At 41.3% G+C, this 17,859-nt stretch overlaps 1 protein-coding gene and 1 long non-coding RNA gene across 2 annotated transcripts in view; one reads left to right on the top strand and one right to left on the bottom strand.

The window, feature by feature from the left end:
• The window catches only part of LOC115596740 (uncharacterized), a 124,649-nt gene that overhangs the window by 59,856 nt on the left and 46,934 nt on the right, over positions 1-17,859 (bottom strand). The gene's annotated exons all lie outside the window — the stretch shown is intronic.
• LOC115596738 (zinc finger matrin-type protein 4) overlaps positions 1-17,859 on the top strand; it is a 58,472-nt gene that overhangs the window by 37,252 nt on the left and 3,361 nt on the right. Inside the window, exon 6 of the mRNA XM_030442128.1 lies at positions 3,365-3,461. Within this exon, the coding sequence (XP_030297988.1) occupies positions 3,365-3,461 (97 nt within the window). The remainder of the gene's footprint in view (positions 1-3,364; positions 3,462-17,859) is intronic.

Here is a 17,859-nt window from a genome sequence, read left to right as displayed (position 1 = left end):
CTGCTTTAACAATGATGAAATGAGGAGTATGCATATTTGAATGAGAAACTTTTAAAGCATGATGTTAAAGCAAGTTTCTAAACAAAGGTGTTGAAAAGTTTTGTTGACAGGATTTGATATCAAATCCAGGTATCATTTTGCCACAGATATCGAATAGGCTCAAACATTACCCATCCTGAATGTAAATATATTCTTATGAACTAAATCTAAGTGTTATCAATCAGAGACTTGGAAACAAATATAAATTAATAAACTGAGATGAAAAATACAAAAGTATCTGGTCTTTTTCTTGAAAAGCAATAGTTCATCAAGTCTGTTTCGTGTCTATGATAATTCATTGTCTAAAACAGATGGTCTCGCCAATTACTGTCACATCTACTGCAAAACTAATTAGTCTCCCTATAAGTCCTTCAAAGTTTGTTTCTTGGTAAAATTCCACTCGGACTCAAAATGATTCTCACCCAATGCTCAACCCCTCTCTGCTGTGGTATTTGTGATATATTCCTGTGAGACAAACTGTCAAGCCTTTTGCTGCAGACTGCTGGTTTGATTGCATCTCAGTGGGCTTCTTTTTGGATCCAGTTCCTTTTTAATCTTGCAAAGCGCATGGTAAACTAATGGTGTGCCACAGCACAAGGGCTCCGGGGTAGTAAGAGCGCTGTAAACTATTATCCTGGCTCCATGGTGAATGAAATTATAGATGAGTACCTTACAGTGAGATTCCCAGTTGCAGTCATCTCACAGGAAGGAAGTGGAAAACAGAGGAAAATCTACCATGAAACGATCCATATGTACATTGATGTTCAGTACACACAGCTCAATTCCTCCCTGAGCAGCTGAAAACCATCCCTCGATTTAACCAACAGTGCTCATGTAACACTAGACTTCACAAACGTCGGAGCTGACCACTCCCTGTAAACCCTCTGAGACTCACAAATTACAGGTATGAGGCTTGGCAGAGCGTCCTAATGAAAAGAGCCGTGAACATTACACTCCAAATGGGTCATTATTGTAGCTTTGGAGCTATTGGAGCCAAGGCAAAGATAAAATATATCTGACTCTAAAACTGCGGGAAGATGTTAAATTTCTTGCAACAAGGCACTTGAAAAGAACATCATTTTGTCTTTTATTACATTTTTGACACACATTTAGGCGTCTCCATACCAGGGGTGCCAGCGATGCCAGAAGACTGTGCATTAAACGACAGCCACAAACAGCTCCACACCCACCGCCTGAGCTCATCTCACCCCACTTCTCTCTCTTCCTGGCATATCTTCTTGTGTAATTAACAAGGCTTAGAGCACCCTCACAAATACTGCTCGTGCTCACAAAAAAAACCCCACATTCACAACCCTGTGCTGCATGCTGTCACTTGCACACACACTCTCCCTGCATGTAATTAACATGGATTAGGGCACAGTGTTGTCTTATGCCAGAACTGCTTTATTAACCGAAACACAGAGTGTGTGTGTGCGTGTGTGTGCGTGTGTGTGCGTGCGCGCGCGTGTGTGTACGCACGTGTGTGCATGAAATGTGTGTTCGAAAGCACATTTTCTGGCACAGACGCAAACTGCAGCGTACTGTGCATCAGTGTTACTCGGTCAGCCGGTGGGGAGGTGACATCAATCAGGCTAAAAGCAGGGATGCTGCCTTTGTGTGTGCGCACATACACAGACAGGCACATAAAACACACTTAATCGTGTATACGACAAAAGACCTCTTTGTGTAATCCTTGCGGCAGTATAGAATTACGTGGAAGAGAAACGGAAGGAGAATGAGAGACTTATCATTCCTTTCTTTTCCAAATTATCTCCTCTCCAATTAATAGCCTTTTCATTAAGAGAGAACAGCAATGACATTTTGGCAGAGGAGGATGTACTATCTCTCTTTTTTTTCTCTCCTACACACACCAGACTTCGTTATTAGCTCCTAACAGATGCAAAATATCAACATTTAAGCCAAGACTGTGCTTACTCCAGGCAACTTATTCAGTCGTGGCTTTCTTGTAAATGACTGCTTGTCCTTAATCACCTCTGAAACAGACAGAGCGACTCGGAGACAACAGGGAGTAGATATGCCACATTATGCAGCTCCAGCCCAGTATAAATGACCTCCCACCACTCCCTAACAATATTACAACTTCATCTCCCAGCATACTTCACCAATTACCGCCACAGAGGGTCAAAAGGTGATGGAATACACAAGACAACTCATAAATCTCAAGGACAGTAATGACAGCAGGGAAAAGGGCACCCACACGCAAGCAAACATCAGCCGATTTCAGTCGCCACTCCCAGAATTATGCATTCAGTGTCAAAACATGTTCATGGAAAAGAAAGGCGCGGACGAGGAGGGGTTGAACATGGACAGGCTGCCTGTCCTGTCACACAACCTTGAAGCGTCAGAGTTGTTCATCTGTGATCTGAGCAAAGTTCTGCAGTGACGGCTCTGCAGTGTGCGGAAACAAAAATAGCACTTCATCGCGTCTCTGACAAAGAACACCCAGCCAATTATGTCATGCTGCTGATTGCCCCATCCTTGTCGAATCAGAGAGAATCTTCCTCTGCCCTTGTGAAAGGGAGATTTTGAAATCAATATCAGTGCTGCCGCTCTGTCGTCACCACATGTGGAAGAGGGAGGTTTTTTTTGGGGGGGGGCGCGGAAACACGCGTCATGTTTTCTCTGTGACAACGCATTATCCTTACCATGTCTCCATCTCCTTCATCTCTTGATGCAAATCTTATTTTCCCCCTCTTCTTACCCGCTCCGTCTACCTAATCCTCCGCCCAACCCTCTTCACCCCACTCTGTCAGGATCTCCATCCTCATCCATCTATTTTTGGGTGTTAATCTCGACCACCTGCAAACCCTCTAATTAGATCACATCTGTGCCCCACCATCTCAAGCATGCATTCACCAATACAATACAAATGTGTGCGCGTGCAGAGCCATAGACAGTGATGCTCATGTACACAACCTTCTGCGCCGTTTTCCTCTTACCCCCAGTGTTCTCATTCTGTGTCTTCAAGTTCAAGTTTCACAAATGTCCTCACACACACATTCACACACGGGCATGAGAAAGAAGAAGAAGGCAGTGATCTAAGGATCTAAAAATGTAACTGGCTTTCGCCTAATGATTAGTCTAATCAAATCTTTTTTCCAGATGCACTCTAATTAGGAAAATTACCCTGCACTGCAGAGAATAAAAATAAGGCTTTTATTTAGAGTCGGTTCAGATTTGTATTGTTGCTCATGTCGGCCTCACTGCTACTACGGTTAATGATGATGACAGCGACGACTTTTAAGGATTTTTTGGAAAGTGCCCTCACAGTAACCTCTTTCCTTGTGTGTCTGTGTCCCTCCAGGGCTGCGTAGTAGTTATTCCTGCAGTGTCTGCAGTGTGGTCCTCAACTCCATTGAGCAGTACCATGCACACCTCCAGGGCTCCAAGCATCAGAACAAGTGAGTACATACATGGATAGATTGATAGTCAATCAAATCCATAAAAAGGGTGACAGTGCATAATCTTCCAAAACAGTAAATCCACCTGTACTTGTCATTCTGAAGTAAATACTGGTTGCACAGTATAATGGCTGCAGACAAATTACACCATCCACATATCGGTTCACTATCAACCTCGCTTTTAATAAGCTATTCGGCCTTCCCAAAAATGACAGTCACATTACGCAACCAAAACAAGAAGAGAGGAAACAGCACACTTTAAAGAAAAAGAACCCTGCTGATGGAGGAGGCGAAGAGAGCGAAGAGGGACACAAGAGTGAACAGACAGGTGGAGAGTACCGGTGTTTTGTCAAGGGTCTGGTTGCCTTTGGATATGTGTTTTCCCTGAGTAGCAGGACTTCAGACAGTTCAAAACTGGCAATCATTCTACTAGGTCAGTAAGTAACAAAACCTGTCTACTTCTTAACAAAACCAAGTGTTTTATTCTTCCTTTGTATTTCACTGAGATCAGGGTTTCTACATCAAATTGGGATTGGGTTTTTTTCTGATTTGGACAGTAGCCAGGCAGCTAGCGGTAGCCATGTTGCTAATACTGTGTTTGCAATAGTGGCGCCAAGTTATACCATAGGGAAACTGCGAGGTTGAAAAGTTGTCTTTTTCCAGTTCAATCTTTTTTCATGTATACAAATGAGTGCAACAAATGAAAAACCATCTGAATGTGTGAGAGCTTATCCCCACTACAATTCATTGCACTGAGACTATGAAGAAGACACAAAGAGAAAAGCCCTCACAGCGAGAGAGATAAGGGAGGCAGCGTGAGGCTGGGACAGCCGGCTTCCCGCCTGCGTGTGTGTCCATTTGAAACATGTATTAACATTTCCACAATCCTTCTCCTGTCCTGCCCCATAGAAGTGCATATGATGTCACACTATGCAGATGTTGCCACCGGGGATCATGCACATGCAGGGTCATGGCCAAGTAGCTACTGGAATTTAAAAAAATTTTCTCAGCTGCTCAGTAGATTACTTTTGGGGGTTTTTTGGCTGTTAAGTGAAGAAAATCTTTCAGGACCTTGTATGTTTCATCAGCATGTGCCTGGTATCGGATGCTAAAACTGTGCCCTGTTCAACTGCACAAACAGGTTGAGTAATGATTCAAGCAAAAAGTTCAGTACCAACTGCTGAGGGCTGAAGAGAAAAGGCATGGTCGGCATGGTTGGTTATTGGGAAGATTCAGATGGATTCAAATGTAGTGTTTTTTTTGGGCACATTTCGTGTTGATGCAGCCAAGAAAAGAAATGCATTGTTTGCGATGACGATGGCAGAGGGAAAAAATAGAGAAACTGAAAGTCATTCCAGTCAGCCCTTCTTGCAAATTACAGCACATTTCTGTTTGTATTTGAAATGTTTTGATGATGATGGGGCTTTAAATTTTTTAATATCTGATGAGGGGAAGGGCACAGTCGACATTCACTGGCTGAAATTCATTCATCATTTACATGTAAGCCATGCAAAGAGATGTGGAGCAGACTGTGCGCAGCGTAATGGAAACAGGGTTATTTATAATGAAGAATGACAATTGCACGATGAGGTTTGGTCATTTTCATCATTGATTTCAGAAAACGTAATCACAGCCGATGTCAGGGAAATTATATCCACCGGCAGGAAGAGAGCGCGATATGGAACACTTACATTTCATGCATTTGTCATGAAATGGCTCAAAGCATTGCCGTAGGCTGTTCTGTGATGCTTGTGTGCTGTGTGTGTGTGTGTGTGCTGTGTGTGTGTGTGTGTGTGCTGTGTGTGTGTGTGTGTGTGTGTGTGTGTGTGTGTGTGTGTGTGTGTGTGTGCTGTGTGTGTGTGTGTGTGTGTGTGTGTGTGTGTGTGTGTGTGTGTGTGTCCATCTATGCATCTCTTTGAATTTAAAGCAACATAATGGAAATTCGGTGTGTTCTAAATTGAGTGTTTGCCAGATAAAAGTCTGCTTGAGGATATAACTTTGTTGTTGGGGCCGTTTCTTCTTTCTTATTCCGAGAGTGGAGACGCTGCTGAAATGTCTGTATTTATCCACCCTAGAGCCTAACTTGTCCGGGCTACATACACCAAACTTCTGCAAACAAGTAAATGCTGAGACAGAGAGTGGTGGGTGGAGTGAGAAAAACAGCGGCAATAACAAGCATGAGAAAAGGCAGAGAGGGAAGAAGGAGGACACAGAAAGCAAATAAAAGAAATTATTTTCTTGTGGCCAAGTTCCAAATGCTGATATCCACTTGTCAGAATAGAGAAGATGATTTCTATTATGATTATGGGAAACATCATGCATGCTCTGTTGACTATATAGACACTTGAGTTACATAGAAAGAAGGTTCCTACATGAAATTGCTCACATCAAGGTCATGGAGTATCTTGAGTAATCAGGTCATAATTTCTGTTAGGGAGATATTGCTGTTCAGTTTTTGATGAATTTGAATGAATTTTTTGTAATTGCTTTGAGCTGAGCTGCAAAACCAACACAATCAAGATGCGTGTATAGCACTACATGTAGGAGAAAATAAAATATATCTTTGATTATAGGGTAAACTGTCCCTACAGGATACATTTTGACATACAGTGCTATTTAACATGGTTTGTTCAGAGACAATTCTTGATATAGGAGTTAACATAAAGGAAAAAAACCAAACAAGATTTGTGTATATTTGAGTGACACCAAAGTTGAAGAGGAGGCACGGAGGTAAAATTGTAGATGTGCTGAAAAGGGTGCAGCCGAAGACATTTCAGGGAAAGTTTGACTCAAAACCCAAACGCAAACTTATTTTTCTCCTCCCCAGCGTGCTATCAGTCCATTCAGAGAGGTTGGCTGAGGTGCGGAGATAGCTGCTCAGGACTGGTATTTGGTTTATGGAGATCAATGCACCAAAAACTGACATTCAAAAATTTCAAACAGAATTGAAAGGTTACTCGATGTACTACACTGAAGCTGGTGTGATTAATTTTTCTTTGTTAGCAGAGAGAGACATTTGGCAGGTGTACTTTGATATAAAGTTCTCAGCAAAACTTCATGACAAGGTTTGGTAATTACCATAAATGAGTGCATGACTACATTTGGAAAGAGATGTTGTTGAGTAGGAGGGACATTCGTTTTATTGTGTTTTTGGGTGCGACAAGAAGGCCATTAACTACTACATGCCACTAAGCAAGACACTGAATGCCTAAAAACAGCTCTTCCCTCCGTCTGAGTCGGCAGAGATAGGAACATCAGCTAAACCCCTAAAGAGTGTGATTGTTGAGATGTGTAATGTCTCAGCACAGAGGCTGTATATCATTTAAAATGGCAGCTCATAATTCTCTCCGTCTGTCAGATTTACTGTCATAAAGCGGAAAAGAGGGCAGACACACTGAAAGAGTCATCTTTATGAGAGTGTAAGCAAGACTGATAGACACAGGAGGGACGGTATGCACCACAGACACCGAGGGACAGATGGGAAGTGAGATGCAGTGAGACAGAAAGACAAATCATGTTTGAAAGACAGGCAAAACACATTTTTAAAAAAAGGGCAAAGAGAGAGAAAAAGCTGAGGACAAAGTTGATCAGGAGAGACAGAGGGACATGGAGAAATGTAGTAAAAAAGACAGAAACAGGATTTACTGGAGACAGAAAGGTGCATAGAGCAGGATAGAAAACACAATTGCAGGAAAAATCTCCCTAAACTGAGCTGAAATGTCGGAGCAAGAGATATAAAGCGCAGATCTGGAGTGTACACTGAGAAGAACGTAGTCTTGCTGATAGCTGCCGGGCAGTACTGCTTCAGATAGACAGAGTGGGATGACAGGGCATCAACGGACAGAGGGCAGTAAGAGACACACTGAGAGGGAGGTACTGAGAGGGGCATTTACAGGGCTGGTACCAAAAGGTCACTGGATAGAAGGGGAAGATGGACCTCATCCAAGTTATCAGACAGGCTTACAGGAAGTGGTCAGAAGTGGAGGAAGTTTGGTCTAGAAGTGTGAAGAGCTGGGATTCAGAGCAGTGGATTTTCCCAGGACTGTTTACGGGGCTGTCAACAGAAGGAAAGGATACTCTACTGACATTCTGTAGTAAGATGACCGTTTATTGACCTTTTCACTTTAGGTAAGGTAATGGACTGTTATGTAAAGGACCTTATGAGGACTCTGTCGGTAGCAGATAATTATCAAATTCTTTGGTCAGAGAGAGGAGAGCAGGATTGTTAGAGTTTTACAGTCCATGCTCGGCGTCTGCCCTAAACTCAAAACACTGATGTTCCATGTTGATGGAGGTTTTCAGTGAGCCAGGTTAAGCAATGTAGCATAGGCAACTGGACGTTTCACCTCTCATCCAAGAGGCTTCTTCAGTTCTAACTACATACTAACAATATTACTTATCACCCACCTACAATGCAGTACTGAGTTCCCTCCCCAGACAGCTTGACAACCATTCACACCTGGGCTGACCTAGCCCTAGCAACCCACATGAAGCCCGGTTGGACCAACAACCCAAAAGTTGCCCCAATAATGAAGACACGTGGCATTAACAACTCTTTAAGGACACACCCACACAGAATTTAAAAGCCTGCAGCTCCCATCCAGTTAGTTATAACTGAAGAAACCTCTTGGATGAGAGGTGAAACGTCTTCAAGACACTGAAACAAGTCCAGCTGCCTACGATACAGTACATAGAACTGAAGTCTCAGATTTTGTCAACAGCTCTTTACTTAAATGTCTAAGGGTTATTGTCAACAGATGTTCACCCCATTTTAATAAAAGAGCAAATTGGTGTGAACCTATAGGTGTACACCTTTTCCATTATTGGAGGATGACATATCAGACTCTACTTTAGTCATACGTCATTATTCCATGAGCACAAAATTAGGTTAATTGGCAAACAGAGTGGCTCATCAACATTGCCAGGAAAATACTCAGGAAATTTTATAAAAATACCAAAATACATCGCAGGGGGCCAATAAGCAGCATCTGCAGGATTGCAGACAGCGTGCATTAATTGGGAAAAAGACCATAAGAAAGCCCTCAATGCACAAGCGATTATACAGTGCAACAGCCCTGAGCCCTCCCAGACTTATTGCAAACGCCTGCTGAATTCTGTTTAGTCAGAGTGAACACTGGTAGTGGAAATAAGTCTTGCCAGCTCTGTTGCACTGCTCCATCGATCCTCTGGGAAACAAGACCGAAGGTTCCACCTCATCGACCTCACTTCCTCTGCCTTCACCAAGTCACTCAGGTGAAACACAATATGGGTGTATGAATGTGTGATAGTAAGTGCTTCAGGCTACATCTCTCTCACTCACATACACAAACCCTTCCCTGCATCAACTTGCAGTTATATTTTAGCCTTGGTAACAGACTAGTATGTGGGCATGATAGCAAATAATGCCCCTGTCACATCGTATTGTGCAGCATATTGTTCAAAGTGTCGCTTTTCTGCTGACATGGGAGTGTACACACACACACACACACTGGTTGCAGCACAGATATAAGACTAGGCAACCTGTAAGGCGCACCAAATTCACAAGAAGACATGGGTTATAAAAACAACAGCAGGAAGCGTTCCCGATCGAAGGATTAGCAGAAGAGCTTGTGTTTGTCTCTTTTTTTACATTTGTGTGCGGGTATCAACACGGAGTCTTTCATTTTGAAAAGCAACCGGATGTTATTTTGTTATTTCCGTGCTTGACTTCCTGTCTGCGTGGTGCTAAATTCAGCTGAATTGCTGCGTCGTGCTCCGGCATCCGCCAGATATAGAAGTCCTTAGTGAAAACTTTGCTTCTCTGAAATTAGTGTCACTGTCATATGTAACCTGTTAGGAAGCACATGTTTGATGTATGTTTGTTTTAAAATGAAAATGCAATCCCACAATAGCGTTTACATTTTCCACTTAAGTATCATTCACTCAGAACATTCACTGATTTTCTGCTGTGTATAGTAATGTTCCATACAGAAAATTTGAGAAGTAACAGCTATATTGAATAACATGATTGTAAGTTAATTTTTTATTAAATAACTTTGTTTTTTTACTTTTGCAGTTTGGATGAAAAGAAAGGACTAACTGTGGGCTCAACATAAAAATGAAAAGCAGGCCAAAAAGTTCATACATCATATTGCAGAGGTGGAGAGGAAATAATAAATAAATAATAATACAATTTAACAATTTAACTATGTTCTGGCCTCTTCTCGAAGTTTGTAGTCAACGTAATATCTCAATAAAATGTATGGAAATAAATGTATATGTAACACAAAAACAATTATTATTTTGGCCAGTAAAAAATATGCTTGGCTGGTGGATTTTTTCATCTACCAGTCCACTTGGCTGGTGAGTCAAAAAGCTCATTTCAGACCCTGTGTGTGTGTGTGTGTGTGTGTGTGTGTGTGTGTTCGTGTGCCTTTTACAAACTCTACTTTTTCTAAGAACAAGCTGTCTGATTATGGATTGTTGCGCTGCTCAAATGGTCTTTATATATTTGTGTGTAGAATGTGTATGTGTGCACAAATATGTGTTAATGTAGCAGCTTGTGTGAGTCCTTATGGATAAGAGGCTATTGAGATTGTTGTTCATATCTCTGGGTTATTTACAGGGTGGACAGGGCTTTGCCAAAGTGACGTGAGATCTTCTACCGAAACTTTGAGTGAGTGTGTATATGTATTTCTTGTGGGTCGTGTGTGTGTGTGTTCTTCAGGATGAGCTTTGGCTTGTGTAAGGAGCTTTCGGAGGAGACGAAAGCACAGCTGACAACGGCAGGGGATTAGCTCTCACCGAAGAAACATCCATGAAAACTGTGTATGCGTTTCTACATATATTTGTGTGTTTGTATGTGTGTGTGTGTGTGTGTGTGTGTGTGTGTGTGTGTGTGTGTGTGTGTGTGTGTGTGATGTTTGGCATTAGGAATGTGTCATCATAAAACAACAACAGATTTCTCTGTTCTTTAAACAGCTGGATGCATCTATCTGCCAGCTCTCCCTATCTGTATCATGCATCTGCTTTATACACAGTCAGCTGCAGGTCATTTGAAACCCAGCAGACTCCACACAGTTGCTCCAGACTGGCTGCTGTAATTGGACCTGTACAGGAAGATAACAGCGGAGATAAAACTAGATAAACTTGGCAGAACATTCTCACAGTTTACAGTATGTTGCAATTAAGCCAAGGCACTTTGCTGGCTAGCAGACAGGGACACAAGTGGGCAGCAGACAGAGCTGAACCAAATAGATTAACTTTAAATTGCCATGTTGGTTCCAGAGTGCAGTACTCTAAAAAAGTGATATTTAAAGAAGGAGCATAAGGCCACCATCCAAGAACAACCTTAACCACGCCAAGGGAAGATAAACTGTCAAAGTCAAAATGTTTCTTTACTTTGTTATTATCATCTGTTATTATCATCAAGTTAAAAGTTTAAAAGTACTTTCACCTCCAAATTGTACTCATAATTCAACACATTTATTTACTGTAAACGTTGTGTTGTCACATTAAACCATAGTACACAGTTAATGCTTCATGTTCCTCTGAAGTGAACCTTTCAGTCCTGAGGTGTGTTTAGCTGTTAGCTCAATTAGTAGAGATGGGATTTATGGCTCTTTGAGGGGAGCCGGATCCATTCAAAAAACTGGCCCATTTGACTGATTTTTACATTTATTAAGTTTTAAGAAGCCAGCCTGGTGGTAACTCATATTATCTTGAAAATAATCACTGGGAGGTATGATGGGGTGAGATTTGGAACAAAATAATACAAAATTAGATACCCACCAATATCTGAGTTTGAATTATTCCGAAATATTGATTATAACCTCATTTGACATGTGTGGACTAGATTTTAAAGTCTGATCTGGATTCATAGTAAATATTACACAAGGTTGCGCCATATCACTCTGCTTTGACAGTGACATCACTATTTTCGATTTACCCTTTGTACAAATTGTTTGTATGTGTGTAAAGCTACCATGACTTGTTATTCATGCAACACCGTGACCTTAACACTTACAAATAAACATTAAAAAACAAAGCGCTACCTGATGTGGAGGCAAGGGAAGCACTAGCATTTTCAGTGTCAATGGAGACTTCATTGTCACTATTGCCTGAATCAGTTGGCTCTCTTCCCACCTCTGCCACTTTTACTGTTAGGTGTTGTGTTTTGAAGTGTCTATGCAAATTATTTGTTGAACCGGACTTAAAAGAAATATTTTTATGACAAATATTGCATTTTGCGTTACTGTCTTCCACAAGAGAAAAGTGCATCCAAATGCTGCTCCGTTTCCTTTGGCTAAATTTGTCCAAACGACGACGTCATGACACACGACAGTGACTGTCCTCCTCCTAATTAAGACCGCTGCAGCTGCTCTCCGATGCAAGGGCAGTCATGTATTTCTGTTTTTTGTTTTTTTTGTTTTTGTTTTTGTTTTTTTACGCAAAGGCAGCATGCACAACTCATGCTACATTTGCATATCTAATAAGCACCGTGCAGCTGGGCTGCGCTCCTCCTCATTTAACTTCTCTGTCCCACTCAGGGGAGGAGCAAAGGAGGAGCACACAGTGATATAAAAAAAAATAGATAGATTAAAAAAAAAAAATTAAAAAAATAACAGTTCCCAGCTGCGACTCGGTTCCAATCTTTCATGTTAACGAGCCGTTCAATAGAATCGGTTTGTTCGTGAACGTCACAACACTATCAATTAGCTATATGCACTATTTGCTATCAGCTCCCTTGAGCAAACACACCTCAGGAATCTGGCTGCACGCAAGCTCACCTACTGACAATTTCAACACGGATTTGTTGTACTGCATCTTTTCTGATATTATGTGTCATTTTTTGTAGGTTTTAAATTGAGTAGCCAGGCATTGACAGCACTATATAGTTGGCGCCCATACAAAACATACAAAATAATATTTTTTTTCCCCGGCTAAAGAGTTTTTACCCTTGGTAGTTTTTCCTAAACAAATCGAGTCATGTACAGATTGCAAAGAGACTGAGGAAATGTGGTTGTGATTTTGGGCTAAATAAATAATACTACTACTACTAATAATAATAATAATAATAATACATTTTATTTGGAGGCGCCTTTCAAGACACCTAAGGACACCTTACAGTGCAGAAGAACATACGCACACTAATAACACAACACAAATAAAATTGACTTGACAGAAATCGCCACTAATTTTGAACCCTGCAATCAGCAGACAATAGCTGTGCCCATATGTTGATGGGAAATTTTTTGACGATGGAAGACTGCTTCTTGTATGCCTGCACCAATACACAGTACAGTAGGTAATTTCTAATCAGGTTTCAAAAGTTGTATCTTTGTTCTCTCTTTGGAGGAGAACAATTCAGATGTGCTAGTGGATGCAGCAGGTTATGAGGTATTTTTTTAACAGTACAACAGACCAACAACTTGATGTTTTCTTTTGTGCTGTAGAAGCACTGATACGATAAAAGGCTCCTATGAGTTAACATGTTTCTAATCCTTGATTATGTGTTATATAAATATGCAAATACTATATTAAACACTTGTTAAAAGGTTCAATAGAATATTCATTATCAAAAAATTACAGTGGCAGTAATTATTAAGGCAGCATAATAATATAAAAACAAAATATACACCTCACTGTGTCTATAAAACATCTATGTGCCGCAAATGCTTTTCTGTAAATCTGCCAACATTATGCCGATAAGATCTGCTTATTGGCATGCTGATTCATCAGTCAGGCTCCACTATATAGATCTTTCTCTGTCTGGTACAGTGTTGCTCTATTAACAACACCCAGTATTCTGAACCACAAAAAGTGCTAAGAGACCTCATAATCACAGTCCAGAACATCCTCAAGGCTACAATGGGTTTATACGGCCTCCAAAGTTGAAGTCCAAGGAAGCATTAAAGAAATACAAATAGAAACACCAGAATAAAAACAAGGATGGGCACTAATTAGCCCCCTAGAGTCCATAAGAGCAAACAAGGCAACCAGTAAGGCCAGTGTACTTGATGAGACGTGTCAGCAGGGTTGTAGCTCTGACCAATGACACTGCATTGCTTTAACTACCCGTGTAATATTATCATGTTCACAATCGCTCACTTGGACTGTATGGCCTTTGCTTTCTGGGTGCTTTTTCGTTACACAATTCTGACCTCTGGCCTGCCTTTATGTGCGTTTATGTGCATAGCGAGTGCTTGTGTATGAGTGTGTGTGTGATGTTGATGCTAATGCTGATGCTGATGCCCCAAGGCTATTATGGTGAGGTCGGGGACAATCCATTTAGCCTACTCACCCTAGTAATTATTCAGCATCAGTATCACAGGGGACACATACACACAAACTGCAAAACAAACTAATGCACATTCAAGAGGGAGACAGAGACCGAGAGGCCGAGAGATGACATTGCTTGGTGTAAGTAAGTAAAGTAACTCCAAATGCAAAATGGTTGAGTTATCGACCTGCTAATAGGCTTGCTGCATGCATGTGTGTGTGTCATGGTTTGAGTATGTGTGTGCGCCCTCCCTGCTTGAGGCAAAGTCAAAGGTTAATTCAGGACTGACACTGGTGAGCTCCGCTCTGTCACACTTGAACACACACATGCAGGCCAACGCCTTAGGCTCTCCTCATCTCCCCCAAAGGCACTACTTGCACTTGTCCTGCTCACACCTTCTGCCCCCCAAAAATTGCGCAAACACACAAACTGTTTACACTCATTCACACACACACACACATAGCCTGCCTGCCCTGAGCATCGCTGTCTGTCATGTTAATAAGGTGAAGGCGGTAAGGAGGGGAGTCATGCCTGAATCATGACTCACAGCTCCGCTCCCTTAGCAACTGCCACTGTCGGACTGCGTTTACCTGGCACACTCAAACGCAAGCTCACACACAGCGTGCCAAGGTGACCTTCGCATCCTCACAAACACTTCCCTCGGACACAGAGGCTGTTCATTCTCTCTGCTCTCTCTCTCTCACACACACACGTCCTCATCCTTGTATATATCACATCCAACATGTGTGGCCATGGGAGAGAATATTGGATTAGTCTATTAACAAACTGCTCCGCTCAGATCGTGACCTGTTTTTGACCCCCTCCTGTCTCAGCCTCTACGTTCTTTGGCTCTGTCCCCTTTCCAGCCCTTGTCCTGGTATTACCCACTATTATAAATGTGTAAGCGTCAAACATGCACTTTAGATGAATGAGATTCAATCACGCTGAAATAAAAGTCAAGAAAAAAATTAATTCTAGCTCATGAGGAGGTGTTTTGTCATTGTACCGTTCTATAGAGCATAATCTAAAGGCAACAGATTTATTCCCCTGGCTTCATGAAGGCCGCACTTTGGTTCTGTGCCAGTTGCACACAACCATTCAAAAGTTTGTGATATCCTGCCACAAAAGCTGGATTCAGTACAGTCAGAAGTCCACTCTATACACTCTTTACAAATGGTTTGAATGTGGAGAGAAAATTGCTCCCAAATGCTTCAAAAAGCAGATGAAATAGCAATTTGAAAAGGCAGAACAAGACAAATATTAATTTGAGTTTAATGAGGGTAAAAGAAATCCCAAGTCATTGGGAAAAAGAAATATGATGTTTAACATCAAAGTCTCTGCAGATTTAAAAAGGAACAGGTGCAATGCAAGGCTGTGATCTGGAATTAACAGGCGTGGCTCAGGAGGTAGAGCTGTCGTCCACCAATTCGAACGTCAGTGGTTGAATTCCCAGCCCTGCAGTCTACATACTGAAGAATCTTGGGGCAGAATGCTGAAGTGGGAGCATATGTAAATGCTCCTGGTGGCTCTGTGTGCATATTAATGGTTAATAATTCTGATGAGCAAGTGGCACCATGCCAACAGTGCGTGAATGCTGACTTGTGTTGGAAAGTGTGAGTGGTCGCTAAGACTAGAAAGACAAGTATAGTCTAACCCTAATATAACACATTAGCGTTCTTACTTTTATACTGTTTTAACTCTAAGATTTTGGATATTGTTATATGGTAGACATAATGCATAAATGTTGTCTTTTCTATTTTTTTTTCAAATATTTACCTTTACCCGTATATCCACATTACTGAGGATTGATTATGAAAAAATCTGATTGTGTTAATATTTTGTGAAAGTATCAACAACAACAATATCACAACAGTATCACAATATTGTTCCAATATGAATATTGATATATTTGGTCAAAAATGTTAGAATATTTGATTTTATCACACAGTCGTAGCCATTATGAAGATAGTTTGAAGAGATTTAAAAAATTCAAGATATATATATCGTGATGTAGCTTAAAAATATTGCAATATTATTTTCAGGCCATATTACGCAGCAGGTGATACCAAACTTTTGAACAGTAGTTTATGTATTACGTCATACACAACTTCTTTCTGTCTATAAGCCATGCAACTCCCCACTCAACCCAGAATATACTTGTCTGTTCAGCCCCTCTTTTTGCCCCGTGCTGTTCTCTCTCTGGCCATTCTCTTCTTGATGCCCTCTCCCTACCTCCTCGTCGCTACCTGTCCCCTCCCAGGGAACAATACATGCAGCCAGAGTCGTGGCCTCCCTCTCCACGGAGAGTCCAAAGTACTAGATGAGTCCTGACAGAGCAGACAGGGTGTAGAGGCCACTGTTTTAACAGCCATTACCGGGATAGGTGCTGACAGCTAGGGTGCCTGTGCATCCCTCTCTCCATCTCTCCCTCCATCTCAGCATTGAAAGTGTGTGTGTGTGGGGCAACGCTCCAATTGGCATTTTAACATGGGCTGTGATGGAAACGGTGGAATTTGTGCACTGTTTGGGTGGGACGTGTTTTCATTTTAGGCTTGGAGCGACAGCCACATACAGGGACAAACATCTAAATCTCACTTTGTGTGGGTCTATAGTTGTATTTGTCTCTGAACAACAGAAATTTCATAACTGCACCATGAAAAAAACTTTGAACGCTCCTCAAACTGACAAGAGGAACAATTACCCAAAAAGCTGCAGACAGAAAGAGGTATTGTATTGCTTTCTGTTGTGACACTTTCGCAATTGAATAACTGAAACTGAACTCTGAATAAGAATTTAATACTATAATTTCAGTCATACTTTGCAAAGACCAGCTTTCCAATTACTGAGGACTTTACTGCCTTTGCACCGCCCCCAACTCCTCAAGCCCCCACTCCGCTGTCATGTGGAGGTCTCCAAAAACAGGGTGGCTAGCGAGTAGAATGATAATTGCTATACTGATAGATATAAATAGGTTTTTATTATGGTTCTGTTTTATAGTTTATGTGGGGATTTTAAATAAACAGGTACAAGTTATCCTGTCTAATTCAGCCTACAGTCTCTTATCGTTAGAAATGTAGTCCACTTCCTCACGCATACTGGGCTGATGATTTATGACCTTTACCCAAATTCAGGTGGACAATCATTGTCCTGGTAATGTTACCAGTACATTGTTTAGCTAATATCGTTCCTTGTGTATTCTGAATGGGGAAACATGGGGGGAACTACAAGCTGTGAATCACCTGTTCAAGCTCACTGGTGCAATTACATGAATGAAACTCTCCCTGAAATCCTGGAGATTAATGGAAGCACCATGAAAAGGTTTGAATTAGGTAGAAAGTGAAAGAAAAGCAATTGGAGGTTACAGTAACTAGCTCTTTCAGGCCATCCAGACGGACACTACGGTGGTTACCAGGGGAAGAAATTGCAAACAGAAGTTTAAAAAAACTACAAGACTGACAGGATAACAGAGGCATTCGAATTCAACTCTTGTCGCTTTAGCCAATTAAATGTAGGCCTCCAGGTATTTAGTGCTTGGAGTGAATGGTAGACCACACTTTCTGCACACAGCATTCAATAAAAAATATTTAACACATGCCTAAACATAATTTGAGACAGTTTGATAATTTTGAAGATATTCAAGGCAACGTGCTGCATGAAGATGCAGAGGCCGATTGCTCCTCAAAATGTTGCTTCATTTGAGTTTTTTTAGCTGTTACTGTTCGACTTTACTATTGAAAGAAAAAATACTTTTCATTAGCACTGGTTAAGAAAGTGGATGTTTTGGATTGAGAGCAGTCTAAGATTTTGAGACAATCACTGCCCAAAGCATCTTTTGACCATCAAACCCGACCAGCCAGACCGCCACAGGAAGGACGAAAGTTGGGATAGTAGCCTTTCTAATCAGGTGATTTTAGGAGAGGTCTGTCTCCACCACATCATCACGGATCAAGCTGTTGCACTCGATGCAGACAACGTTATCATCACCATCTTGTTGCTGTTGTTGGGATACACCCCAACACTAAAATCAAAAGATGCATGTTTATGTATATTGATTAAAAAATTGCTAATCCATGTTTTGTGTAACATGAAGGAATTTCATGAACTTTCATTTTGTTATGCAAGCCTGTGTTGCATAAT

The sequence above is a fragment of the Sparus aurata genome, chromosome 15 (assembly GCF_900880675.1).
Source record: "Sparus aurata chromosome 15, fSpaAur1.1, whole genome shotgun sequence".
Classification (NCBI taxonomy): domain Eukaryota; kingdom Metazoa; phylum Chordata; class Actinopteri; order Spariformes; family Sparidae; genus Sparus; species Sparus aurata.
Note: the sequence above shows the minus strand (reverse complement) of the source record. Positions and strands in the feature narration are given on the sequence as shown.